The sequence below is a fragment of the Lichenostomus cassidix genome, chromosome 8 (genome assembly GCF_008360975.1).
Source record: "Lichenostomus cassidix isolate B80296 chromosome 8, HeHo_3.0, whole genome shotgun sequence".
NCBI lineage: Eukaryota > Metazoa > Chordata > Aves > Passeriformes > Meliphagidae > Lichenostomus > Lichenostomus cassidix.
This window is the reverse complement of record NC_139489.1, coordinates 24,603,274-24,629,799: the sequence shown is the minus strand read 5'-3', so window position 1 is coordinate 24,629,799 and position 26,526 is coordinate 24,603,274. Positions and strand designations below refer to the sequence as shown.

Genomic DNA, 26,526 nt, shown 5'->3' with positions numbered 1-26,526 from the left:
TATATTTCTGGTAATCATACATTGCAAATGTTTTTCTTTACAGGTGTTTTGAGGATTCTGACTGAAATGTTTTTGCCCCATATCAGCCTTGAAGATTTGGAGCAAACGTTTTTCTCAAAAGTATTACCTAAGGTAGGTAGGACAGCTTCAGTTAACTGTAGAATTGTCAGTCACTCCACTGCTAAAACCTGCTTAGAATGAAGTGACTCTTCTTTTGAGCTTGCACAATGTAATTATTCTATGAGATACAAAACTTGAAATTGAAATTTTATCCTTTAAGAGTTTTCACAGTGTTGAGTTGTTTTTATGATTGTTCTTGTTCTTTACAGTAGGGAGAGAATCAAATATACAATACTTTGCTGTCTATATTCAGCAATAGTTGGGGGGTTGATTTCTTTTTGTGAAGACTGGGCTTTTTATAAAATGTCTAAGGTGGAGAATTTTTATGTGCTGTGGCTTCCCAGGTTCCCAGAGTTCTCTCTGTAGCCTGTGCCTCCATACCAAGGAAGCAAGCAGGTATAGAATGGTGTTACTATTTGCATGTGTACCTTTCTAAATTAAATGTTTAAGTTCTGTTTTATTCTGACAGACTCTACAGTTCTTTGATAACTTGATGTGTGAATTATCCAGTGAGGCCAAAGGATTGACCAGTGAGAGTACAGAGTTATGCTGTACTGTAAGGAACCTGCTGCAGGTAAGTCCCATCACACCAGTTGTCAAAATAATGTTCACATCATTCTTTCCTTTTACCTAGACTATTAAAAGGTACTGATGATTAAAATGTAATTTAACCTTCCTTTATAGTTGAAGTTCACTTAACATTTTGGGAATTGATTACATCAAGTGTGTGATGCTAATAATAATTTTAAAAATCATCTCAAATTCTGTTTAAGTTCCTACTGCAGGTGGAATGTGACTCCCCATAGTTAAAGAATGAATCTGGCACCTGTTTATAAAGTCACTTCATTCTGAGTTTTAAAATTTTTGTAGATTGAGGACAGTAGTCAAAGAAACAAGAAGTTTTCACAGAGTATATCAGAGAAAAGCTCTGGAATTGCTCAGTGTTTTTTTATGGAGCTTCATTCATCTTTAACAAACATTTATGAAAATAGCAATGTACCTTAAATGCCATAAAAGTCTAGGTGCAATTCAGCTAAGAAAAGATGCTTTTGCAGTTATTGCAGCAGTGACTGATGTTGTTGATTGTTGCTCTCAGACCATGGTGCAGCTGCTGGAGACTCTGACGGGCTGTGTGCGCTACGTGTGCTCGCTGCAGGAGTGTGTGTCCCTGCAGAGCATCCGCTCCCTCCCTTCCTCTGTCCTCTATGTAATAAAGAGCACCTTCACACACTGCAAGGTAGGCCTCTGCTGGAAGCACAAAAGTCCTTATACTCTCTGGCTATTAGGAAATACTTTATAAGATGGTCCTATTTTGAAATAAGGTTGACGTTGAACTATTATTTTAATTTTAGCTGGTAAATCGTTTGCAGGATGCACTCAGTGCACAGGTACAAAGATGATTTTTCAGCTGTCTGCCCAGCAAATTTGACCTGATGGTTAGAGGCTCAGACTGGGCTATTTCTGTATTTTGCATCTGTGTTAACTGAACATTTTGCTCATGAATGTAGTGCTCTGAGAGGTCTGTGCACTTCTGATGGCTGCAGTAATTGCAGAGCTTACCAGCATGTTGTGACCTCTCTTATTTTTATGAAGTTCCAGAGTGGATTGAAAGTTGAGAAGAGCATTTTTACTTTTGTTACAGTGAGTAGCATGTATCAGTTTCAGATCTGTATTTTCAGATGCAACAGTAATTCCCTCTAAACATTGATAATTAAACAAGATTATCATGAGGACACACTAACTTTGGATGTCTTTCATTTTCACTTTTGATTTCTTTCTTATGGGAACATTTACATCAGTTTTCTATTTAAAGACTCAAACTCAGGTGCTATACCTTTATCTAGCAATTCTAATATGGAAGTATTGAGAAGTATTTGGAATGTTACTTCCTTTGTTTTCTGAACCAGATGTTGTACTGTTTGGTTCATTAATACAATCTTAGGTTCATACATGGAGGCTTAATCCAGAGCCCCCAAACTCACAAGAGCCAGCTGGACCTCATTAGTTGTTCACAAGCTGCAGGTGAATGCATTTTATATTGAGTGGTCAGGAGCTGTGCATTGAGTTAAAGTACCTACATCTGTGCCTTGTTCTTTTTTCCAGAGAAATGTATGGCAAAGCTTTTGGTGTTTTCAGCATGTGAAAAATTAGGCTGTGAACTCTTTCATAAACCTGAACTCTTTCATAAACCTCTTCCTCCCATTTCAGGACAGTGAATCAGTGTACTGTGGGCACCTGCACTTAATTTCTGACCTCCTACAAGCCCTGTTCAAGGAAACTTACTCCCTTCAGAAACAGCTGATGGAACTTGTTGATCTGATTTCCATAGGCTCTGCTTCCACTGAAGATGACATCACATACATGGTGCAAGGTATGTGTGGATTTAACATTTTTTTAGTCTTGCTCAGTCTTCTTTTCTATGGAGAATATGTTTGAAATTTTAAAACAGGTTTCTGAGTGTGCTCAGTTCCTGCTGTCCTGACCAGCCTTTCAGAAAGCAGCATTTTAAAGCTTGAAATATTTCCATTTTTCTCCCGAAGCTTCCTCTGTGGGAATGGGGCATGTTGTGTAGGTTTTGATGGAAAGGGGCAGCACCTAAACACTGAGCCATTTCCCCAGTTTGTGTCAATGTGCTGATATTCCCTTAGTATTCTTTTGGGATTGCTGTGAACTCATGAATCTGATGTAACTCTGTTGCTGCTGTTGTTTCCTTAGTAATTCACACTGTGCTGGAGATCTGCTCTGTCATTTCTAATATGGACCATGCTCTTCATGCCAATACATGGAAGTTCATAATCAAGTATGTAGCTGAACTCCTTGAATTTTATTGTGATGTAATCCAAAATAATGAATGTCTCAATTGCTTTCTGTTCAGAGTTTCTAATAAAATTAGATAATTCAATGTAGCATTTAGTAAGTAAATTTAGAATCAATTTGGAAATTTAGCTAGGAGGTAGTATTAAAGCAGTGCCAGTGAAAGTAGGTAGGAATTGGTATGAAAAGTAATAGAAATGTGACTTTTTGTATTGCAATGCAGAAGAAAATTTGAAACACTGTTGTCTGAATAAATAATTTTAAGAGGTCTGACCTGCTATTTTGTAGATGTTTTTGGCTTGAGTTGACTGTCTTGCACTTCCATCCTGCCTCTCCTCTGTGTTTCAGTCCTGGCCATGGAGAGTGTTGTTCTCTCTGAGTTTCTGCTTTCAGTGTACATTGATATTGCAATATGTCAATCACTGTGGTATAAAAGTGTAAATAGAAGAATTTGTTATTTGGATTTGTAATAACTCATTGCATGATCACTTCTGACAATTAAATATCTGCTTCTATTCCTGTTTTTCAGGCAAAGCCTGAAGCATCACTCCCTGCTGCAGTGCCACCTGAAACACAGTGACATCCTGGGTGGCCTGTGCAAGGACACTCTTCTTTCTTTTGACTCCTGTTTGCAGCTGGCTGAGCAAATGAAGGTGTCAGAGATACAGGTGAATTAAAAAGCTCTCCAAGCTACCAGTTAACTTGAGGAGGATAAATTCTTTGTGCTGTATCATTGCTTAGAGTAATTTGGTTTGGGTTTTTTGGGTTTTATTTCATGTGACAGACAGAGTACTTTGAAACCACATGAATGTGAGGCCCATAATTTTGTGTAGCTAGTGAGGCACTAAGTTTTCAGCATTCAATATGAGAATTTTTGTTATTTCCTAAGCTGACAATATCCCAAGCTCAATCAAATTCTTAATATTGCTCTAAAAATGTTGAAGCATACATACTGAATATTTTAAAAGTTTTTACCCCTTAGCTGCAGAATTTGTAGAGAATCAAATGTGAAATAGATTTTGAACACTGTTAGCAATCTAACTTCCTTTTTTATTGTATTACTCTGTATATTAACTTTTAGAACTGGGTTTTTTTTTTCGGACAGGAGGGTACTGACTTCAGGCTGTTCCAGAAGACAGTCAAACTATGCAGGTTCTTTGCTAATTCCCTTGTGCACTACACCAAGGTAGGTTTTAATAGTTGAATTCTGTGTTAGTATTAAATTTAAGCCTCTGGTCTGCAAATGGAATAATTTTATACTGCATAATATCTTAACAACTTACAGCTATCCCATATGGGCAGTATAATTAACATCCATGCATAACCTGCTTGTAGTTCTTCCACCAGTAAATACTCACAAGCCTAGGCAGGATTACTGCTGGGATTTCCCAGAAAAATAAACTATAACAGGTTGTTTCATGCAGTGGCACCAAGTAGTTGGTAAGAGATGTCTAGTAATTAATGTTATTAATCATGTATTTTATTTTAAAAGTGTCACTCAAAATTGATGGCTTTTGCAGGAATTTCTTGCTAGCTTCTCTGATTCCTGCTCTCAGTTACACCAGCTCTTTCTTCAAATATACAGGTATGTGAAGTACAAATAATTGATTATTGAAAGTATCTTAATAACATCTCCATAAATTCTCATTCCAGAGTTGTTGCCATCTTTTTTCATGTACAGACGGCTAAAATGTTTTTAAATAAATGAGGTGATTTTGTGTTATAAAGTTACCTTACCCCCATTCTTGATCAGTACTGTGCATGTCCTGTAATGAAAAACCATTAACTTTGTTGCAACTATTTATGGCAACATTTATTAACAAATTATGTGTAGAATATGCAGGAAAAAAATTTCAAGACTAAATGCAGGTGTCAGCAGTGCAATTTGACAGATTGTTTCTACTTCAAGACAAAATATGGAAAAATTTGTTGTGGAGAAAGAGGGGATCAGAAACAGAGTATCCATTTTTCATAGCTTTACTGTTGTGTTAATGATCTTGTGAAATCTCACAGAAAGACTGTGGTTCTCCTGGAAGCAACTTTTCTTGTTCTATTTGCTGCAGTGGGGGGGAAGCATAAGGGAAGGCAGACTTTATATTGGTAATTCTTTATACTGTGAAATCAGAGGGCTGATTTCAGCCTTTCTTTTGGAATTCAAACCAGGTTCTGTGGTGAGATGTGCACCTGAGTTCACTGCATGTTCCACTGCAAGATTGGGTGGATATTTTTTAAGGAGTTTCTTCTTTTAACTTTACTTACCTTGTAGGTCATTCTCAAGTGCAAAGTTGTAAACTTTGATTCACCTAAGGAAACTGAATAGGAAGGTAGCATTTTTACAGTTCACTGTACAAGCTGCAAGAGTAGAAGGTTTTCATTTCATGATCTCTTGCTTTATTCTCACATTGGGTTTTTTTTATTGCCCGAGGTTTTTTTTCCTCTTCAGAAAAACTGTGATACCCGTTTAGGGTTGTGTGTTAAATTACTGTTGTCACATTTGCAATGTCAGATTGTTTATAAAGATGTTTTCTTGGCTTTTCCCTTTTACTTGACACTTCATGATTTGGTATGTTTCCTTTGATAGATGTTCTGTATTTTACATGCATTTTCTGTGACCTTGTAGGGTTTTCTTTCAATGTTTAGTAAAAAACTGTGATGCTTATTTTAAAGGCTGAATGCAGAGTTGTAACTCCTGGGCTACTAGAACAGATATTCTAAAATGGGGAGCCTTTTCTGTCTTTTATTTCACAGGAACAAGGAAATAATGAATTTGCCTTTTTGTATTTCTTTTGGAGAAAAGTAATGTTGCTGAAAATGCTACATGTTTAACCTTTTTTTTTTTTTTTTCTCCATTCCCCTTCAGCAAATTTCCTCCCAGTCTCTATGCTCCAGAGATCTTGGAAGTTCATCAAGATGAAATATCCCGAGTTTTTCTTGTGGCTCTGGACCCTCTCATCAACCAGCTCCTTCCCTTTAGTCCTTTCATGGAACAAGTGTTAAGTCAAAAATTAGGTGGGTTGAAAGTACTGCTCCTAGTACTGTCTGAGGGATCAGATTGACATTTTGACTTTCTGGACCATAAGCAATATTCTGTACTCGTTTGCTTGTCTCTGGTGCTTTTGTAAGTGCTGTAATAGAGCTGATTACACACTAACTTGGGTGAATTTTATAACAGATAAATTCAGCAACAACATGAACTATCTTTTCCAAAGTACTCATAACAACTGTAATATTAATCTGGTTAGCAGAAATCCCATCAGTTCTGCTCTTTTGCATAATTTCAATCCACATTTGTCAGACTTCAAAGTAAGATGGAATTCTTCTGCTGTTCTGTTGATAGGGGAAGACAGCTGTTTTCTCCTAAATTAAGTGTTTTCTGTGAAAAGTAGAATGCCTTCAAACTGGGAAATTACCAGCTTTTTGTTTCAACAAACCCTTGTCCTTGATTTCTGCCCTGATCAACGTGTCATAATTCTGAGATATCTCAACAGTTTGCCTCTACACTTACTAAAAGCCAGTTTACACACACAATATATTTATCCAGGCAACTTGCATCATGTTTGAAACCCAAACTTCTACAGGTCTCCCTCCTGAGCAGCAGCTCCCTCAGTGTCTGCTCCTGATTACCATAATGGACAAGCTGTCCTCCCAGTCTGAAGAGGTGCAAACTCTTTGGAACACAGGAAACAGGTACTAAAAAGCTTTTTCTTGTAGTTCTTCACCACAGCAGTCATTCCATAAGGCAAACAAAGGGGCTCAGCTGCTGGAGTTTCCTTTGCAAATGAATAGTGAAATTGTCACTATGGATTTATATCTTTATGCCAAGACAAACAGGATCTGATGGTCATTGCCTCAGGAGTGAAGGATACAGAGCCAGAGTTGTCTTTGTTTCTTCAGGAAAGGAATGGTATTTTAAGTACTTGCAGGGTCAGAAAAATGATATGTATGTAATTTGTTGATACTTCACTAAGTTAACATCTCACACTTGTATGCCTGAGCCCTCTAATAATCACCTGAGTTGGTAAAAGAGGAAGGCAGTCAGGAACATAAATCTGGTGTAAGAGCACTGAAGTTATTGCCATATTTTCTGGTCAAAGACAAAGATTTTGTAATACAGGTGCTGCTTGCAGGATTTGGGACTTACATATCTGTAACCAAACTGTTTTTTTGTTTTTTCTTTTCCCCTTGCAGCCTGTCTTTGTTTTCAGCTCTCTTCTTCAGTTTCCAGCAATGTTGTGGGGAGCTTTCTCTCCCTGTCTGTTTGCCAGAGGTGCTCAGTACTGGACAGCCAGCAGTTCCCATCACCCTCTATCACTATGTTTGTGTCCACCTGTGCTCCTTCATTGCTTCCACACTCCCATCACACTTCCCTCAGCTGGTAAGATTATGTTTTGTGTATCATCTCTTCAGCTGTTGTAATGCATAGGTTCTATTTCCAAAGAATGGGTTCTTTCTAATGATGTAGCTCTGAAGAGATGCTCAAGTTGTAGCAATCAGCTGTGACACAGTTGCATGGCTGGATTTCAGTTATACAGCAAATGTCACCTGTGGGAAAGGGGAAATTAAAGCTTCCTGCAAGTTCTTGAGGACCTCAGTGGTCTTCACAATTTTTGTTCTCTTTCAGAGGAGGGAAGGTCGAACTGTTATAAAAGTTCAGTGCTTTCTTTTATGCAGTATTCAAATTGTGTTAATTTTCCCATTTTCTCCTCAGGAGTGTGCTCTGCTGGATGCTGTGCTGGGTTCCAGTATGATCACATCTCTGCTAGCAATGGACTCGTGGTGCTTCCTTGCCCGGTAACATGCTCTTGTTATAAGTCAAGCAGGTTTTCCACATATCCAGTTCATTCTGTTGTTGTACATAATTACTTGAGAGAGATTTTTGTAAGACAGAATTGTCCCAGAATTGGATTATTTTCAGATACAGAGCATATTTTGAAAATTAGGAGCAGAAATAGCTTAGCCATTTTTACATTCTTGCAAGCAAGAGGAACATAGCTTCTCTGTTATTTAATAATTGGCTTTTGAAGTGGTTATCTCAAGTAAATTGTGTCTCTGCAAATCAAGTTTAAATATTAGAGGAAATGGTAATTTCTCAGACAAGATTTATAATATTTAGTCTGTAAAAGAATAGGAAGTACAGATTCACAAGCTGCTGTCCTCTCATGTTTCAGGTATGGAACAGCTGAGCTGTGTGCTCACCATGTTAACATCATTGCCCACTTGGTAAGAACCACAGTGATGTTTGCAGTTTGGCACCAGTTTTAGTAAGTTCTACTGTCAAAGATTCTAATTGATCAAAGACAAGTATTCAATTTTTTATTCTAAATCCAAATGGAATTGTTTCAGTTCTTGGGTTAGTAATTAGCAGAAGCAGTACAGTGAAAATATAAAACAATATGTCCTGCTTACTTTATTTACAGTGCTGGTGCTGTGATCCCACATAGCAACTCTCAGAACATCCTGTATAGAATTTGTTTGCTAAGTGGTGTTTTTTTCTTAGTGTAATGAGGTGCATGACTTTTTTATCCTAATGCAGGTAAAGGCCTGGCCCAGTGACTGCTCCCAGGTCTCTGCCCTGAGTGTGCTGCTGAGGCGGATGCTGTTCCTGATGGCTCCAGAGCATCAGGCAAGTACAGCACCAGCATCTCCTGTTGGTAGTAGAAGAGATTTGAGTCAGTAGCCTGTGTTAAAATATCCCCTCTCAGTTCTGGAGGAGTGACAGGGTCTTGAGCTCTTGCTGCACTTGTTACTGTACTCGTTCTTACTTAGTCACAGTGGATCCTACTTTGTGCAGATGTGGTCTATTAAAGAAGAAAAGCACATTAACCTTTCTAAGAGTTACTGGGCAGCAGTGAAGTAATTTTTTTGACAAAGTATGAAAGCAGCACATTTCCCCAGATTTGCTGGAACTGTGTCCTGTCATTGCATCTGTGACTGGTGTTTGTGAGCATTCCCATGGCCTCAGGTGTCAAGAGCAGTGTCCTGTCCTGTCCTGCCAGTGCCTCGCTGTGTACCCTGGAGAGGCCAAAGCCCTTTCTTCTACTCACTCAGGCGATTGCTTCAAGCAGCTGAAATTAATCATTGTGATGTCCTATATGTGACAAGGGAGGTGGCAGTTTCTAAATGTTTTTTATATAAAAAGATGGATTTTATTTAAATGAAATATTTCACACAGTTTTTTCATTTAATATATCTGAAGCAAACCAGCGCATTTTGGTTTCTCATCTTTCAGACTATCAAATTGTCTTCTGGCCTGTTTATTTTCTACTGCTTTTTATTTCCAGGTAGAATTTGCTCATAAATTTCTTCCTGAAGAGGTGGAGAACTTGGCTGTGTGGCAGCACGTGTCCCTCAGAGCCTTGAATGCTGACCTCAGGACACAAGTGGCATCTCAGCTGTGCACAGCAGGGCTGGTGCAGTGCCGGCGGTGGCTGAACAGCAGCCGTGCCTTGGGAGAGCTCCCACCTGTGGTAAGGAGATCTGCTTCTCTTTGGTAAAACATGTAAACTTGGATTTTCAGACTGTAAGGATTCTGTTGCTGACCCCTCAGTTACATTATTCAGTATGTTGCACAGCTTTTTTCCATGCCTAGCTGGCATATTCATGAACAAGAACTCTTTTTTATTTTTTTTTTTTTTTGTACTATGTGGCACCTTAGGACCTCTACTGTGACAGTGAAGGTCTTGTGATTCAGTAGTTACTCTAGTTGTTGTTTGCTCTCTGGGTGAGCAGATGTATTTTTCTTTGGAATTTGTGATTTATGCTATACCTTATCATACAATTACTCTTAAGTTTAAAAGTCCTGGCTGGTTTTATGCATCATTAAATCTGAATGATGCTCACTGGTCTCCTTGGCGAGGCAGTGTGAGAAACCAGAGGCTTCCCCATGAAGTGTCTGCTGCCAGACTTCTCCTGCCAGTGCAGCAAATGACCTGCAGTATGTGAAACTCACAGGAGTAAGGGATGGTTTCCTTGCTCTGGAAGCTGTATTGGCTGTTCTGAGCAGCTGACACAGCACAGTTGGGCTTCTTGCCACTTTGTATTATTTTATTATATGTTTAATGTGAGCTTGGGGTTTTGGGTTGGTTTACGTGTAGTTTGTTTTGGTTTGTCTCACACATTTTTCCCTCCTAGAACACTGCCCTTTCTGTCCTGCTGGCTGCATGCAGTTCTGCTGATGATGCTCTGGAGACAGAACTTAAGGCATCTATCCTGGGAGTGCTCAGTCAGTTCTGGTCTTTTCTCCAGGCTAAGCAGGTAAGAAAATTTGCTGCTCCAATGGTGAAAACATGTCTTGGAGAGGCTGGTGCTGTTTCCTCATGTTGTTGTTACTCATTTGTTTTACTTGGACTGTTTCTGTAAAGGACAGTGTAACAGTGCTGCCCATCTGCTCTCTGCTGTTCTGGGAAGCTTGAGGTTGAAATTTCCTGAATGTTGCATATATGGCTCCTTGTTACTCCATCTGTTACTCAGTGTCAGATTCAGACTTGCTCAAGGAGAAGTCTGAAACATCTCATTTTAATTCATACAAGTTACAAATTTGGTGTATTTTAACTGTTCATGAGAATGTGAACAAAACTCAGGGTGATTTGATTAGTGCCTGGCCCAGCACATGGAGACACAAAGGGCTTAATCACCCTCCTCCCATGTCTGAGAACAAGGGGGCCAGGCCATGTCCTTGTGACCACATACCTGTTCATGGCTGCAGATGTGTAGCGAAAAAAATAAAGGACTGTCATGATTTTCGTGCATGATTAGAAAAGGAAGTTTGAGAGTGGAGGTGAGGAAGAGTCAACAATGTGCCCCTTCAGAGATCTCTTCTAACCTCATCCATTCTGTGAGGACATTTGGCAACTGAAAGTGAAAAGAAATAGTTCTGATAACCTTTAGGTGCTTATTTTAGTGAGTGGTCGGAGGAGATAAAGATTAAGAAATATTCTTCATAAAAATCAAAGAAAATGGTCTTATAAAATAGGACTACCTAGAAATATTGATATGACTATTTTAATATTTTCTTCTGCTGTTTTACAATGTAGTGTTTTACATTTGTCAAGTCAGGCTAAGAATTTTTGAATGCTACTGTAACTTGAAATTCTTTCCTAAGTAGTTATTCCATGAGCTAAAATGCAATGTTACTGATATCTTGTGTTCTCTTCAAGGTCTCAGATGAGCCATGTCTCCAGAAGACACTGTGTTTATTACTTCACCTTTTGGAATTTTTCATCCAAGCGTTAGATGCTCAGCTGATTACTCAGGTAAGAAAAAACAACACAAAAACCCCAACACCTTATGAATAATTCACTACATGAAAACCAAGTTCTTTGTGATTTGCTGAAATCTCAAATGGGTTATTTCACAGTCTGGCCTTCTCTTAACAAGTGGAGGTTTCTAATTTTATTCCTCCTTGATTACTTTCCTGGTCTTCAAACCAAGCACATGGCATTTTGGTTAACACTGCTTTTGAGAATCCCTGTTCTCTGTAAGATAATTGAGATATATGGATGTGCTCTAGAAGGCATGTTAATTTCTTTCTAAAATGCACCCTGCAGTTCTATCCTGGCCAGTTTTATTGGAGATGCAGCATACCTCCTTCAGGTTTCTAAGCTCCATGTGTTTGGATTTAGAGATGAGCCTGCAGTTTTCCCCTGCAGTGTGTCTGATGGAGTGTTGCTGGGGTTTGTTTCCCACAGGTTTTTGCACTGCAGTCATCCCTGCTCCAGCTGCATCCCCCGGATCATGTCCGTCTAGCCATGGTGGATTTTCTGTCTTCCTTGGGAAAGGTGTTTATACCACAAGAAGCACAGGTAAATGTAATTGTGGTCTTGGTGAAATTATCTTGTCTTTTGTAACATACATTGAAAGGATCGAGTTCATGAAATACACACAGGAGTGCCAGGATAATCATCTTGGAGACTTATTAATGGTCTATGGGAGATTTATTTTTCATCAAGATGTGCTGAGTGCAGGCAAGATGCCTGGAGGTTCAAATACCAGTCCTTTCTCACTGGTGAGATGCAACAAGAAGTGAGAATAGAACTCTACCTCCCTCACAGTGGGTTTTTTTTTGCCATACAGGGGAGTAGCACTCTTAACATTTCCCAAACCTGTCCCTCAGTCTTAGAGTGATTCTTTACTAATAAATCATGATGGTAAGATATGCACAACTAACTCTTGGGAACTGATGGATGTTTGTTCCTGTTGCAGAGGCAAGTTGTGCCCCAGCTGTCCTGTCTGTTTGCCTCTCTGCTGGCTGACCAGACCTGGCTGATTCATCAGCATGCACTGGAGGCATTCACACATTTTGCAGAGGTGAGCAGAGCACAACTCTAGATGCACACAGTTCAGCTCTGTTAACTTACAGAAATTGTCCTGTCTTAAATGTTTGCTGTTCCTCACTGTGCAGTTTGGATCTTAGTTACAGATGCTATTGCTTATTCAAAGTACTGAGGGCTAGTGCAGTTAGAAGTGATTTCAGGAGCTGGAAGTGAAGAAAGATCAGGCACTGGTTGCTTAGATTGATTGCAAGAAGGCAGGGACTGTCATGGAAACATCTACTTTGTTCCCTTGTTAGCATCAATGTACTGAGCAACCAGTAACACTTTTGACAGGAAACAAGACATGAAGATGTTGTTCCTTGGTGCCTTAATTCTGAAGAAGCTAAGAACAAAGTTGTTAATTTTCTGGCTAAGGTATGTATATTGTTTAACCATTTCACTCCTTTCTTAGGTAATTTTATACATCCACTATAAGCAATGCACAGCATGTGTCTACACCTGCATGGCCATTAAATAACTATTAAATAAACTTTTCTATCTGCTTGGACTTTTCTACTTGCTTTAATCAGTAGAATTAACAACTGCCATTCCTATGCACACTCCTCTTCCAGTACTTCCAAATTTAAAAGCAAAGCATTTACCTTCTGTAAACAAAAAAACCACTAAACTGAACAGTTATTTTTGAAAGGACAGAAGTTATCTATGAAAAGACAGGATTTGATAATTTGGTTTGATTTCCTTGTCCATTTTTCTTGGATCAGTTTCTGAAATCTAAACATGTATGAAACATCTCAGTTCCTTACATGTATTAGAAGAAATCCTCTTAAGAGCAGGTGGCTGTTGCTGCAGAACAGTGACACTGGGAAAGAGGGGGCAGCTGTCACCTGAGGCTCTCTGGCTGAGTAGCTTTTGACAAGCAGATCATTTACAAAAGAACTGATAGCTGCCAGTGATGCTAACCCACAGGTGTAGATAATTTCAATCTCCTCATCAGATGAGTGTGTGAGAAATAATATTCTTTGAACTGCACATTAAAGTATGTCCCTCCCTTTTGTTCTGGCCTATCAATGGGGCCTATGAAGGCTGGTAATGCTGCCTGGGTGTAGTTACCTCTCCTGGGGCTTTCTCTCTAGACAACACAGGTGGAAGAGCCAAGAGAAGCACGAACAGAACGCCTGAAGGAAGAAAGAATTACCTGGAGTGCACAGGTTTTGAAAGTGAACGGAGAATTGGAGTCAACTGGAGAGGTATGTGTGCTTCTTTAGACTATCTGGGCCCTACTGTTAATTTCTGTCATTTCTGGGGAGTCTGAAAAGGTTCAACATAGTCTTGCTGCCCTCCATGTTCTAAGAAAAAAGGTCACATGCACTCCTAGCCCTTAGTATGATATCCTGATGGTCTCTAGTGCCTGCCAGGCAGCAAGAACTCTCACAGGACAAGGGAGTCTTGCAGCTCTGTCCCACCTAAAGGCTTTTTTGCATTTGGAGGAAGACTCATCACTTAGGTATAGTATTAAAATAATGTTTTATGTTTACTTAAATCCGCAGCCTGTGGCCAAGAGAGCCTGTCACCCCCCCTCTGAGGAGCAGTACAAGGCAGCAGTAGGCACAATGGAGGGGGCAGTGGAGGCTGTGAAGCTGCTGCTCCAGAAAGGCTCACCCCCAGCCTGGCTTGCAGTGAAGCTAGAGGCTCTGCATGCAGCCATAGCCACTCTCAGGGACAGCGTGCGGTAGGTGCTCCACAGGACTTGGGGACAATGAACCAGCTCAGCTCCCTGGGGGGAGGGAAGAGGTGCCTTTGTGCCAGGAGTGCTGCAGAAGAAAAAGCTGTGACATGGGACAGTGCTCTACAGTACTGCTGGGTCTTGTTCATGTGCCAGAATGGACTGAAGGGTGCAGTGCTGGCCTGTCCTGCATAGTCAGTGTCTGGAAGGACTCATGGATATGAGTGGACACTACTGGACATCTGCACTGTGAGTTTGTGTATTTCTTGATCTTCTGCTCTGTGGAGATAAACATTTCATGAGGTCTGAATCTGAGGTCTGAATCTGTTGTAAAAGTAGCAGTTACCTTGTTCTTGTCACATACAGGTGACGAGGCAAGTAGGTGTTTTTATTCTAATTTTAAAATACACTCAAGAGTAACAATTTAAGGCTCTACTGTTCTCTGAACATACCTCTGCTGCTGGTTCCACTCCACGCTAGGGTCATCCTTTAAAAATAATCTTTATTGGTCACAGTTAAGAGCAGAAAGAACACGGTGCTCAAGCAGTTTGGAGTTGTTCACTGCATGGTTCCTAGCACCTCTTGTGCCATCCACTGACAGAACTACACAAACAGAAATAAATAAGTTGAGTAAACTGTACATTCATCTTAAAATCATCTCTTAACTGAAAAGTTAAAAGGAGCCATTTCTAACGGCTTTACATTTCTGGGGAAAGAAAAAAAAAAACAAAGGAAAAAGGCACATTAACCAAGGAACTCAGTGTGACTTTCATTTATTGTCAGCAGTTTTTCAGGGCAGGGATGAGTTCTGGAACAATCTCTTACACCACTCTTGGCCTCCAGTAGCACATCAGCACCATCACACCATCACCATTATCACGCTGTCCCCTCTCTGGGAGCAGTGGCAGCACCACAGCTGGGTGTATTGCTCGAGTGCAGGCTCAGCCCTGCAGCTTTTGGCACAGACTGGGAAGGAGCACCCCTGGCAAGAGCTCAGGCCCCATGGGATCTCGTGGCTGTGCAGCAAGTGCCTGCCTTGTGGCAAAAGCAGCGCTGAGGTACTTTAGCCGTTGTACTGGGGAAGCAGCAACTCCTGTCACAGGATCCAACACACCATAAATTGCCTTGGTCTCCTTCAGTCCTGTTTACCAGTTTGTATCATCTTCCCAGTTCAACTCCTCTTCTTCACCCCAGCCTGTAGCTTCAGCCTAGAATCACATAAAATTATCAACATTAAGGCATGTGGAATGTGCTTGTGTGCTTAGCAAAGCCCCAGGAGCCAGGCAGGAGCCTGTGTGGCTTGTGATGGCAGAGACTGGCATCCACAATGCCAAAAGCCCAAAAGCAAAGTGTCACTAGTTGCAGCTTTTTGGTCTTAAAGAACTTTAAACTACAAGAGAAATCGTCTTAAAGACAAAAGCAGATGTAACAGGGAGAGTCCTGTATTTTTTTTACTGCTTTTAGCAAACCTACTTTCCATTAAAAAAGGATTATATAAATTAGATAATTTCTTTCCCCCTAGGAAAGAGCTGTTTTCCTGCTGTATTCTAACACTGTAAGTTTGATTTCTGTCACAGGACACTGCCATTTTCAAATTTCATAAACAACTTCAGTTTACAGCCCAGGCTCTTCTCCCCATGCTCTCTGCTGTTCCTTGGGTAGCTCTCTTGAGGCTGATGAGCAAAACAACTTGAAGTCAACACCTTATCCCTAAAGGGAGTTACATGCTCATGTGGGAATGCTGCCTCCCCTCCTAGGAAACGGCAGTGGTCTCTGGAGTCTCCATAATGGGGCTACAGGGATTTTTATCTGCTAAAAAAAACAGTTTTGTAACCTCTCTGAGTCTCTGAAAGAGAAAAATGTTTCAGCTATTCTTTCATGAAAATAACACACCCAAAAAGCCCTACTCTGTACTCCAGAGGGTCTGGTTTCCTGGACCTTAGTTTACAATGCTCTCAGGTTTTCCTAGAAGAGCCAGGAAAAACACTTCAATCCTGAGCATTCTCTGTGCCTGAAAGCCCCTTCTGTTTGTGTACAGGACCATGCCTGTTCAGCAGCAAGGATCCAGCCCTGTTTTACCTGTCTCACAAACCAAGAGTCTCCTTAACAGAGTAGGATTCCTGCATCCAGGATACAGCTGCACAGAGTAGCAGCTGGAGCTAAAATTCCTTAGGACTTCTAGTAGCATACAAATTGAGTCCATTCTCTCACTGTTTCTTAACGCAGCTGTCTTTGCTGTATCAAGTACCCACTGAATTACCTGGTGCCTGCTAAGATGCATCAGTCAGAGCTCATCTTTTATCCACAGGTAAAGACTTATTGTCTGGCTGTGCCACTGATCGCTGCTCAGGTACCCCACCCTCCAACTGAGGGTACAGCTGTGCTACAGCACTGTGTGCTGCCTGTGTGCTGTGGAGCCTCTCAGGGCTGCAGTCACCTAAACCTCCCTGCCTGGAGACTCTTACCTCAATCACATCAGCTGCTGCAAATTTGGATGAAAACAGCACATTCTGGGAGGCACCTTCTCTGCTGGACACGCCACCTGAGTGGGTGGGAACAGCTTCTGTCCTCGCCTCAGGTAAAATCAAGAGAGCAGAAGGTTTAATGTCTGGGATCATGTCAGCAAACCAGTCCAGCTCAGGGTCTTGCACAGGTTTCCTCTTCACTTTGATCGTGAATTCTTCTCCCAGTCCAGACTCTGATGAAGACTTCAACCTTTCCTGAAAGGTTTTTGGCAGCACAGTTTCTCCCAGTTGTTCCTCATGGTCCCACTTGTCATTGCTCCAGCTGTTCCCATGGCAAGACTTTGTGGAGGGACTCAGTCTGAGGCTTTTGAAGTCTTTGCTCAGTTGATGGGGACCTGGCAGAGGCCTCGGCCTTTCAACTGCATCAGCATGTGTCACAGTGAGGCAGTTTCCTGAGGACAGTTTAGGACTGGGGCTGCTGGGCTCAAAGTCATCCCAAGGCTTCTCATCTACATCATGATCAGCAAAATAAGATCCCGTGCTGCCCTGCAGCTCCCGGGGCTGAATTTGAATGTTCACTGTTTTCTCAGTGTCTGTCTCCTCTGGCTCACTCCAGTCTGGCCATTCCTCTGCTGGCTTTTCTGAGGTAGTCAGAGAGCTCCTGCTGTTCCCCAGTGTGTCAATGCTTCCAGGAATTCCATTCAGGGGGGGCTGAGTGCCTTGCTCACCTGTAGAAGACAAAGGTGTTACACACTCATTTGAAGAGAGCAAGTGCAGGCAGCGGTGGAGTTGAGCCTAAAACTTCTTGACATCACAGGCAGCACCTGGCATGGGAACAAGGCAGTGATTGGAAAGAAAGCTCCTCTCAGATTAGAAAGCAGAGAATTCATCTCAGAGTCCTGGGGCAATACAAGGTGATTGCTGATAAGCAGCAGGTGACTGAGAAAAGGCCATGGAAGGAAACAGAATCAGCTTTGCCTGTCAGAATGAGCTGACCTGTAAATCCAGAGTATCTGCCAAGCTGTGGGAGGGGTGAAAGCACAGTACAGAATCTACCATAAGGAAACAAATTCAAATCCAGGCACCCAGTCTGTGTATGTCAGCTTCCCAAATAGCTATTCCCTAGGATGTCAAAGGTCACACTCTCCTTCCTTCACTGTTGCCTTCCTTGGTTCAGCACATAGGGAAAATGAACATCTTTTCAAGCAGCAATTCATTGATAGAACACTTGAATTCTGAAAGGAGGCACAGGGTAGGTTGTACCTGTCTTTGAAGCCAGGGGATTGTCTTGTCGCACGGGAAGCTTCCTGACAGGTGCATTTGCAGAGCTGGGGAACAAGCTGGGACTGCTCTTCAGGGGCCGGGAGGTTTGATTTCTGTGATTGCTCACACTGTGACTGGGGGAATCTGCCAGGACAAAGGAAAAGAAAGGAGATAAGTCCACAAGGTGTGTTGTCAGTCTGAGTTGAACTGCCTGCAGCACTGGAATGTTCTTCTTTGAACAACACTGAGGCTTGGCACAGCAATCCAACAGCTGCACCTCCTGATCCATATATAACACAATACTCCTCTGTTCCTGCTGCCTGCAGCTCTTGCCAGTACAATGTTACAGCAAGTGTACATGGTCAGATTTTGCTGAGATGTTCTTTCAAGAAATACACAATGAATAAACTCATTATGATCAGAGCAGATGCTTTAAAAATGCTGTTTGCCACCTGACTGGATCCAAAATCCCAACTGCATCACAAATCCCCTGGTACCTGCCTTATACAAAAGCACTGCACTCAGACACAACACTTCCAAGCATTAGAACTCATGACACTGCACCAACCCCCTTCCATGCCTGGGCAGGGGCACAGCACCTTCCTGGAATGTGAGTGCCTGTCCTGAAGGCTGACTGACAGCTCCCCTCATATCCCACCCCAAGGTGAGGTAGGTGGTGGGCAGTCAAGGCCATGCTTTGAAGCTGTCCAAGGCAGCTGTGTTTCCCTGGCACAGCAAGGACAGCTTGGCAAGCACCTGGTTGCAGTTCATTTTTTGAGAACTGCAGGGTTTGATCAGCACTGGTGATGATCTGCCAGCTCCAGCTTCAGCCATGTGGGACCCTATTGCCACCACTGCAGAATGGCACAGTTTGGGCCAGTGCTGCATCTGCTTCCAGAGAGCTCACCTGTGTTCCTAGCCACTGTCCTGCCTAGGCTAGGGATCACCAGTGCCACAAGAGCCACATGGCTGTGGCACTGCAAAGGACTGCAAGGAACACAGAACCCACCTCCTCCCCCCGTGCCCTTCACGAAGGGCACATCCTTTGAGGGGCTTAAGCAAACAGTTTGTTAAGCCTCACATACTCAGCCTCTTGTGTTGCTTTTTGCAGATCATCACTCACTGTTGAGGACAAAGGTGGGTTTTTTGTTGCTTATCAATAGTTAGGTCTAATTTTAAGTATATTCTGAAAAATAAACCTGATTTGAGCCTGCAATCCAAAGTGGTTTATTTACTACAGTCTACTAAAATAAACCATGTAAAGAAACTAATGCAATGAGCCATCCACAGATTTTAATGAAGGGTGGTAGCTGCCAGTAAACACATAAACAGGAAGCAAGCACTTAAACTGATCTCTGTCATGTATTTCATTTGGTATCTGTATGTCTAAAGCTGTACAATGCTGACTCGTTATAAACATTCTTAGTTTCAATACCCAGTGAAGTTTTCCCTTAGTACACTTGGTTCCAAGTTATCTAGCAGGTGCAGGGGCTACTGTCTTCACTTGCATTAGCTGAAAAGCCTCCAAAGAGCTGATAAAATAGGGAAGTTCATATTCCTTTTCCAATCTACGAATAGAAATTGGGGGAAGAAAGTGAGATTTACTATTTTTAAAAACAGGAAGGACAGAGGGAACATTAAATAACTGCGTATATAATTCCTTTAGAAAGGCAATGAAGTTTTTCCACCAAAGACAAACATATACTATGTCCTTTATGAAGAGGTTTTGCTTTTTCCCCAATATATTTTGTATATTTAAAATACTTTTACATAACGCTTCTTCTGGTATCAGTTCTGCATCTGCAAATAGCACCTAACTTAAAATTGAAGTTTGCCTGCAAATTGGCTTTTTTTCCAATTAACCTGGCACCAGCAACAGAGTAATCATCCAAGAAATTCAGCCTGCACTGCTTGGACAGAACAAGCAAGCATCCCAAAACCACTTTGACTGTATCTTTTACCTTCTGGGGAGAGATCAGCAGTTTTCATGAAACTTGGGGCAGAGCTTTTGAAAATCTTTGTTCTTTCTCCACCTACAACCACTTCAGGCCCAAGCAGGGAGACGAGGACGGCCAAGCTGTGCAGTGTTATTGTGACGATGGAGTCGCTGGTGTCCCTCAGGCCCAGCAACACCTACAGCAACAACACAGTGATGTTACCCCAACAAGAAACTCTGCTTTTGCATTGCTTTCCTCTTTAAGTGTTACTTTTGCAGCACATCTCATTTCTAATCCCCTACAGCTCTCAGTAGACGCTGGATGTTATAACATAAAACCAGCTTTGCATTTTGTGCTACAAGGTAAAGAGGGCGGCTGATCCTATTGGCTGGATGGGGCTCTGAGCAAGCTGCTCTAGTGGAAGGTGTCCCTGCCCGTGGCAGGGGTTGGATTAGATGGTCCTTAAAGTCCCTTCCATCCCAAACCATTCTGTGAAATCCCATATTCCAGGATATACCACCCATTGGTCTGCTGTCCTTAACCTGTGGCAGTATGATGTTCTTCAGCTCGTCCCGAGAGAACAGCTCGGCATAGGCGTGGATGTGAGACAGCAGCACCATGCGCACGTGCTCCTCGTGCACCTCAAACAGCTTCAGCAGCACAGGGATCACATGAGCCTGGAACAGGGCTGGAGACAGCAGGCAGCTGGTCTGGCTCTCCCCACTTTGCTCTAGGGAACAAAAGTGAGGATAGGCAAAGGCTGCTTCAGCCCGAGACACAGCTCATCCAGAAGCTACTGACTGCTCACACCAAGATCATTCCTAATTCTCCTCCCAGCATCAGCAGAGCAGTACAAGGAACTGCAAAGGAGGAAGAACAGATAACTGTCCTTTCCAGTTCTGTGTGTTACATTATTTGTTCTGCTTAGAGAAATACCACTTATTCCCATGATTCAATGAAACAACTGCTCTGAATTCATTCCAAACCTGTCAGGAATAATTGTGTTGAGAAAGTATTTAAAGGTCACCTTTCTTTGGGCCCAGCAGATGAGGAAGAAAACTCTTGACAGCTACAGGTTCTGCAAACACGAGCTGATTGAGTAGGAGAGGCACCAGCCGTGATGCTATCAGCTCCTCTGACAAGCCAGCCACCCTGTCCAGCAGGAATCTGCATTCCAGGAGACAGCAATTAGTATCAAGGCAGCCTTCCATGCATTTATGCCTGTTTCCTTCAATATCATTTTCCCCTCTTTGTGTCTGAGTCATTCAGAGACAGTGTCCCACTGCAGCCTCTCCCTGTGTCTGCACTCTGACCTACACAGAGAAGCCTCTGCTCCTGCCTGAGGCAAAGATAACACAAACCAGGAGCCAGAACCACATCCTGTAAAACCCACACCCGGATCACGGGCTGTCACAAGCACATCCAGCTGGCAAAGAATGCTGCTGGGGCATCAAACTGCCTCAGAGCTGGCATGTCCCATGAAGAGCTACAGTCAAAACTACAGCAGAGAGTTTACCTCTCACTCCACATCTTGGTGCATCACAAGAATTTTCCTACTGCTTTGGAAAAGGCTCTTCTGCCACACAAGGGAAGTTTCCCTTGCACAAAGGGAATCCCATTTTGAAACCACTACCATTTAATGTGGCCAACAGAGTACTGATTTGGTTTATCAGAGTTTAATTTTGTGCAGCTTCTGTCAGAATTTCATTTTTATAATATCAATTAACAGTTAACTGCTTTTCTCTAGGCCTGGAGGAGACCAAGAGAATGGTGCACATGCTGTGAAGGCCCCTCTGCCTGCTAAAAGGCTAACACTCCCCTATCTTCAAGCAAAGTGTTCACTCCCTCCCTCAGTAAACACTACTGACACAGAGATAGTGAGAACCACTCAATGTTCCTTCTAAGATCTCCTTTCTCCTCTTACTTCCTCTACTTAAGTTTCAAACTAGTGAAAAATAACTGATGTTGACCACAGAAGTATAAAACAGGCAGGAAAATAGCTCTGTGAGAACACCAAGACTCTTTTATATGGAAAAAGAAACACTCAGCTTCTCCCAATTTCAGGCCTAGATAATGCCATATTTAAACAGAAGATTTCTGGGGACCACAGCAGTGGGATTTACTGCAAGATGTTCTGCAGCCAAGACATCTATTACAGGCAACAGCTTTCCTCTTGGCACCACATGATTAATTCACCCAACAAGTCTTACTGCAAACTCTCTCGGCAGCTGCATCGCTCTGGTGGCTGGGGAGCACCAGTCTGATGCAGAGCCCAGCAGGGACTGCTCCTCCCAAACACCAAACCACTCACAAGGAACTGGGAAATGAAGAGGTGAAGTGTTTCCTCTTGGATAGATTCATTACTTTGGCTGGAGTACCGCAAGTGTTACAGAGTAAACAATGTTCTGCTAAAGCCATCAAAATCTGCCATCTGAGGAAGGATCTCTGGCCACCAACCTTCCCAGGTTCCCCCAAAACCCATCTAGCAGAAGTATGTCTGAGATAAGAAGCTTCCAAATTACAGATCCTTCACTTACTTGAAAAACTCCGTTTTCTCCTCCTCAGACTTAACTGTTAAGGTCTTCAGAAAATTCACAACTTCCAGGAAATCATTTCTAAGCACAAAACCACAGGGTGTCAAGTGTAATCCTTACAGATGCTTAAACCACCCACAATGAAGAGGCTGCAAACCCCCACTATTCCTTTAGAGGAAAACGAGACAGAGGGACCCAAGTCAAATGCTGGTGGATCAAGAGTGCCAGCAAGGAGCTAAGACCTGAACACTGCTGCTCAGTACCTTATTGGGAAGGCTGGTAACACTTCCTTAATTTAAGGAGTCTCTTTGTCAAAGATCCCTGCAAGAGGTGAGGATTAAGTCTGCATTTCCATCCCACACTTTCACAAAATTAATTCTTTGCAAGGGAGAATTAAGCAGTGTCAAGACCAAGAAAGGCCTGACACTCCTGTCCTTACCTGAAGAATTCATGAGACAGTAAGCTGGACAGTGGTGGACGACACTTTGGGTCAGGATTCAGCAGAGTACAGTGCAAGGTTTGCTGAAAGCTGGAGAGAATATCTGCTGAAACTGAAATCCAGAGCACCTACAGTTAGATTTCTCTCTCCACACTGAACAAGATAGGTTCAGGAGTCCTCCACCCTCCCCCAAACATATTTTTAGCTCTAATTGATAGCAAAATTGCAAAAGGAAGGGGAAAAATAGTATTTCCATTTCTCTTCCTCAGCTGCCTGACTGCTGAGCCTCCAAGGAGTGCTACTGTCCTCCCAAGAAGCTTCCTGCTGCCTCTCTGCTGGAAGTGGCAGCCCCTGCTCAGCTGTGGCACTCAAGACCCACACACTACATCCATACCCTTGGAGAGGCAGGACAGGAGCAGGTTTGGGAGTGCTTGTGTCACACAGGCTGGTGACCTCCAGTCACACCTGAACATGTCCAAATGCAGGAAAAGGGGAACACAGGGGAAACCAAGGTCCACAAACACGGAATGACACTGAGGCCACTGAACCCAGAACACTCCTGCCAGCTGCAACAAGAGGTGAATGGCTCAAAGCACACAAGGAATAAGCCAGAGGGCCTGTCACCAGTAAAATAAACCACTGTCATTCTCACCCTGATCATTGAGGACTGTCAGGAGAGTCTCAACTGTTGTCCCAAATGCATAGGCATCCCTCGCGTGCCCATAGCTGCTGGGCAGGATTTTGAAGTCTGCAGACTGAAAATAAAATAAATAAATCAGCAAAGCAGGAGCTTATGAAATATTTGGTGTTTTCCATGAGGCTCTATTCCCATCCCCCCCATCATATACACTCTCCAGTTCTTTTTATAGCACCAAAGCTCCACTGTGTACCCTACACGTAGAATATTATGCTAAAAAAACCTCCACTGTGGAATTTATAACCCAAAGGAGCAACTCCATCCTGATGGAACAAGTCCCCAGTGAATGCAGGCAGTCAACAGCTTTCAGCATTTCTATGGAAACAGGTGATAATTAGAGAGCAGAAGCATGTCCCTTCAGCATAAGCAGCTCCAAGGATTCTCCATGGGTAGGAAGTGACTAACAGGTAGGAGAAAAGGCTGTGATGAGAGTTACACAACCATGGGACCACAGTGATCTGGGCAATCTCAGCAACTACTCTGATTTTTGCAAAACTGGTGATTTAGAAGCAACACAAAGTGTTTGAAAAGTACGTGCCCAACTCTATTCCCAAACTAGAGATGGGACACAGGAGGGACAAAGGAACAGAGGAAACCTCAGATTTTATCCGAGAGCCACTTCCATGCCATTCAGGCATAAGGAAATAAAACATATGAATGAAACAATATCTCCTGACCATCCCATTTTTATTTGCTGTCACTCACCATCTCCTCGCAGGGGATGCATGACTGGTCTCGCACTGACTTCACGTGACAGAGGAACTGGAAGGACAAGATGGGGGCCGTGAAATGCCTCGATCTCTCCTCAGTGCCAAGCAGCAGAGCAGGCTGTCCCGATGGGCCAGGCCTGAGGGGTGGCAGCAGCTCTGCCCCTGCCCCATCTGCTGGCACCCAGGGCAGGCTGTGCCTGCTGCTGCAATGACTCTGCACAGCAGGCAGCAGACATCACACCAGAATTGTTCTTTCTACTACCAAGCAGTGGAGATGCCACCAGCACAAGCTAAGGAGGCATTGAAATTATTTTCCTTATTGACTCATTTCAACCTGCATCTTCCTGCTTTTCTTTTACATCAGTCCAGTAGGGCACAGATTTCTCACCTTCCAGCCAGCAGTGTCCTTTAGAAAAGTAGCTGCATTTTGGCTAATGGAAAATTAATTTGAGTAGACATTGTAGTTTATAGTTATGGTGTCCTTAGAGCAAAGAGTCAGGACAGAGCTGGAAGTGAGCCAACACATTTAATAGCAAATGCAGCCAAGTGGAAGGACTTGGGCCTTCACATCCATAGATGGCCAGGTTCCACAGGCCAGGAATCCTCCCTGGGCATGCAGGGTGCACTTGGCTTGGCTCTTACCTCTGGGGTGGCTTCACTGAAGTTACAGACTGTTTCCATTCCTCCCAGCTTCCAGTGCCCATCCTCACTCACAAACACGGACGATAAACAGACATTGTTATGTGTGAGGTTTCCCTAAAACGTGAAAACCCAAAAAATGGTAACTGACTCACAGGATAGATGAAGATGTAAAATCTTAATCAGCACTAATTAGGTGCTGCAGGGGGCTGAGGGAAAGCTGCCAAAAAGCACAGAGTTCCTCTGGGATTTTGTAGGTGACCAGCAGGTGCCAGGCAGGAGGGCCAGGATTTTAGAGCAGACAAAGCCCTAATTGTCACAGCCCTTGCAAACCAACTGCAAATCCAGGGGAGGTCTCCAACTGTGAGACCAACACAAAACCCCAGAGCTACAGTCTGAGCTGGGATTTACCTGCAGTCCTGGGCAACCACACAGTGCCCAGGGCAGCAGTGATACCAATCTCTGGCATGGGGCAACAGCTGTAAACAAATGCCAATGCCAAGCACTCCCACTTCCCTAAAGCAAGAAGTCCTGCAAACAGACCCATGAACTGAGAACTGCTTGCTCCCCTACTTCCACAAGATTTCCAATTACCCCTCCTCCTACAAAGCAGCCAACTTTAGCAGTTTCAGACTACAAGAACTGTGGGGCACATGTCTGTCGTCTTGGAAGGAATGAGTAACCCAGAAAAGCTCAGTTACCACACTCTCCTGTCACCTTTCATGTGTCTCCCACCAGAGCCTGATGATGCTGCCAGGGATACCTACCCTGTCATGGAGGAAGATGAGCGCCAGCAACACATCATAGATCCCTGCACAGATTTCTGCAGCAGAGAGTGTCTCCAGGACCATCTCCAAGGGCTTCACCCGCTCGGTAACCAGGTGGATCCCATTTGCTTCCACAGTACAGGAGAGGAAGCGCAGAAGGCAAGGGTGGCGCAAGGTTTTCAGGTGCTTCCAGAAACAAAGACATGTTAGACCTTATCTGAGGCATCTCCTTCAGCTGCAGAGCTTAGTCCTACCCCTTAGCCATGTTTTCTCATGGAATTCAAACAGCCCACCAAGCACCCAGCAAACTCCCTCACTCACTGAAGAACTTTTTATAATACACTGAAATAGAATCATAGAGTGGTCTGGGTTGGAAGAACCTTATCTCATTCCTACCCCCTGCCATAGGCAGGGACACCTCCCACTGTCCCAGGTTGCTCCAAGCCCCATCCAACCTGGCCTTGGACACTTCCAGGGATAGGGCAGCCACAGCTTCTCTGGACAACCTGTGCCAGGGCCTTACCACCCTCACAGGGAAGAATTTCTTCTTAGTATCTAGTCTAAATCTACTCTCTCAGTTTGAAGCCATTCCCCCTTGTCCTGTCACTACCTGCTCTTGTCTCTCCATCTGTCTTGCAGGATCCCTGCTGGCACTGGATGGAGAAAAATCTTCAAAGGAATAGAAGTCTTACTCATATTAAACATGGTATTTTGGGTGGGATTCACCCAATAGACCCTCTGACTTCCATCTGTAGGAAGAGGCAGCACCCTGCAAAGGCAGGGAGGCACTGATGTCTGAACATTGCTTTCCACATGATGAGCTCTGCAGCTACCAACCCCCTTCTGCCCCATGGCCAGGGTTGGCTTCCACCTTTTCTTCTGGCCTCACTTCCAAGGGTTGGACCCCTGTTAACCAATTCCCACCCTTCCAATAAAAGGAGGGACAGCCGTGACAAGAGTGTCCCAGGCCCCCTGCAGTACCTTGGCAGCTTTATTGACCTTATCCTCGTTCTCCCGCTTGTACACGAACACGGAGGCGAGTTTGCCATCCTGGAGCACAGCCGGGTAAATGGTGTGGCTGGTGGGCAGCGTGAAGGGTGGCTCTTGCAGGGTGTAGCTCTTCAAAGCACTGTTCTCCGAGCCCAT

The 26,526-nt window shown here is 43.2% G+C and overlaps 2 protein-coding genes across 5 annotated transcripts in view; one reads left to right on the top strand and one right to left on the bottom strand.

Annotated features, from left to right (window-relative positions):
• FIRRM (FIGNL1 interacting regulator of recombination and mitosis) overlaps positions 1–25,430 on the top strand; it is a 26,816-nt gene extending 1,386 nt beyond the window's left edge. For 2 of the 4 annotated variants that reach the window (XM_085068502.1, XM_085068501.1), the window contains 22 exons: positions 44–132; positions 590–694; positions 1,217–1,357; positions 2,329–2,491; positions 2,836–2,920; positions 3,464–3,602; positions 4,040–4,120; positions 4,455–4,519; positions 5,795–5,943; positions 6,513–6,621; positions 7,123–7,309; positions 7,643–7,725; positions 8,103–8,154; positions 8,468–8,561; positions 9,220–9,401; positions 10,066–10,188; positions 11,091–11,186; positions 11,622–11,735; positions 12,136–12,240; positions 12,540–12,620; positions 13,340–13,453; positions 13,754–18,096. In XM_085068502.1, coding sequence (XP_084924628.1) covers positions 44–132; positions 590–694; positions 1,217–1,357; positions 2,329–2,491; positions 2,836–2,920; positions 3,464–3,602; positions 4,040–4,120; positions 4,455–4,519; positions 5,795–5,943; positions 6,513–6,621; positions 7,123–7,309; positions 7,643–7,725; positions 8,103–8,154; positions 8,468–8,561; positions 9,220–9,401; positions 10,066–10,188; positions 11,091–11,186; positions 11,622–11,735; positions 12,136–12,240; positions 12,540–12,620; positions 13,340–13,453; positions 13,754–13,939 — 2,543 coding nt within the window. In that variant the 3' untranslated portion in view covers positions 13,940–18,096. Of the gene's footprint in view, positions 1–43; positions 133–589; positions 695–1,216; positions 1,358–2,328; positions 2,492–2,835; positions 2,921–3,463; positions 3,603–4,039; positions 4,121–4,454; positions 4,520–5,794; positions 5,944–6,512; positions 6,622–7,122; positions 7,310–7,642; positions 7,726–8,102; positions 8,155–8,467; positions 8,562–9,219; positions 9,402–10,065; positions 10,189–11,090; positions 11,187–11,621; positions 11,736–12,135; positions 12,241–12,539; positions 12,621–13,339; positions 13,454–13,753; positions 18,097–21,341; positions 23,369–25,351 lie in introns of those variants that run through there. The other 2 variants (XM_085068500.1, XM_085068499.1) reach the window with 2 other exon arrangements.
• SCYL3 (SCY1 like pseudokinase 3) lies at positions 14,687–26,526 on the bottom strand. Its single transcript, XM_085068506.1, has 13 exons — positions 26,362–26,526; positions 25,381–25,566; positions 24,617–24,730; positions 23,970–24,026; positions 23,220–23,322; positions 22,568–22,679; positions 22,132–22,209; positions 20,622–20,761; positions 20,137–20,324; positions 19,619–19,790; positions 17,658–17,801; positions 16,395–17,122; positions 14,687–15,137 (listed from the first exon to the last, which is right to left on the bottom strand). Exons 1-13 carry the CDS (start codon positions 26,524–26,526, stop codon positions 15,075–15,077), a joined length of 2,250 nt encoding a protein of 749 aa, XP_084924632.1. The 3' UTR covers positions 14,687–15,074.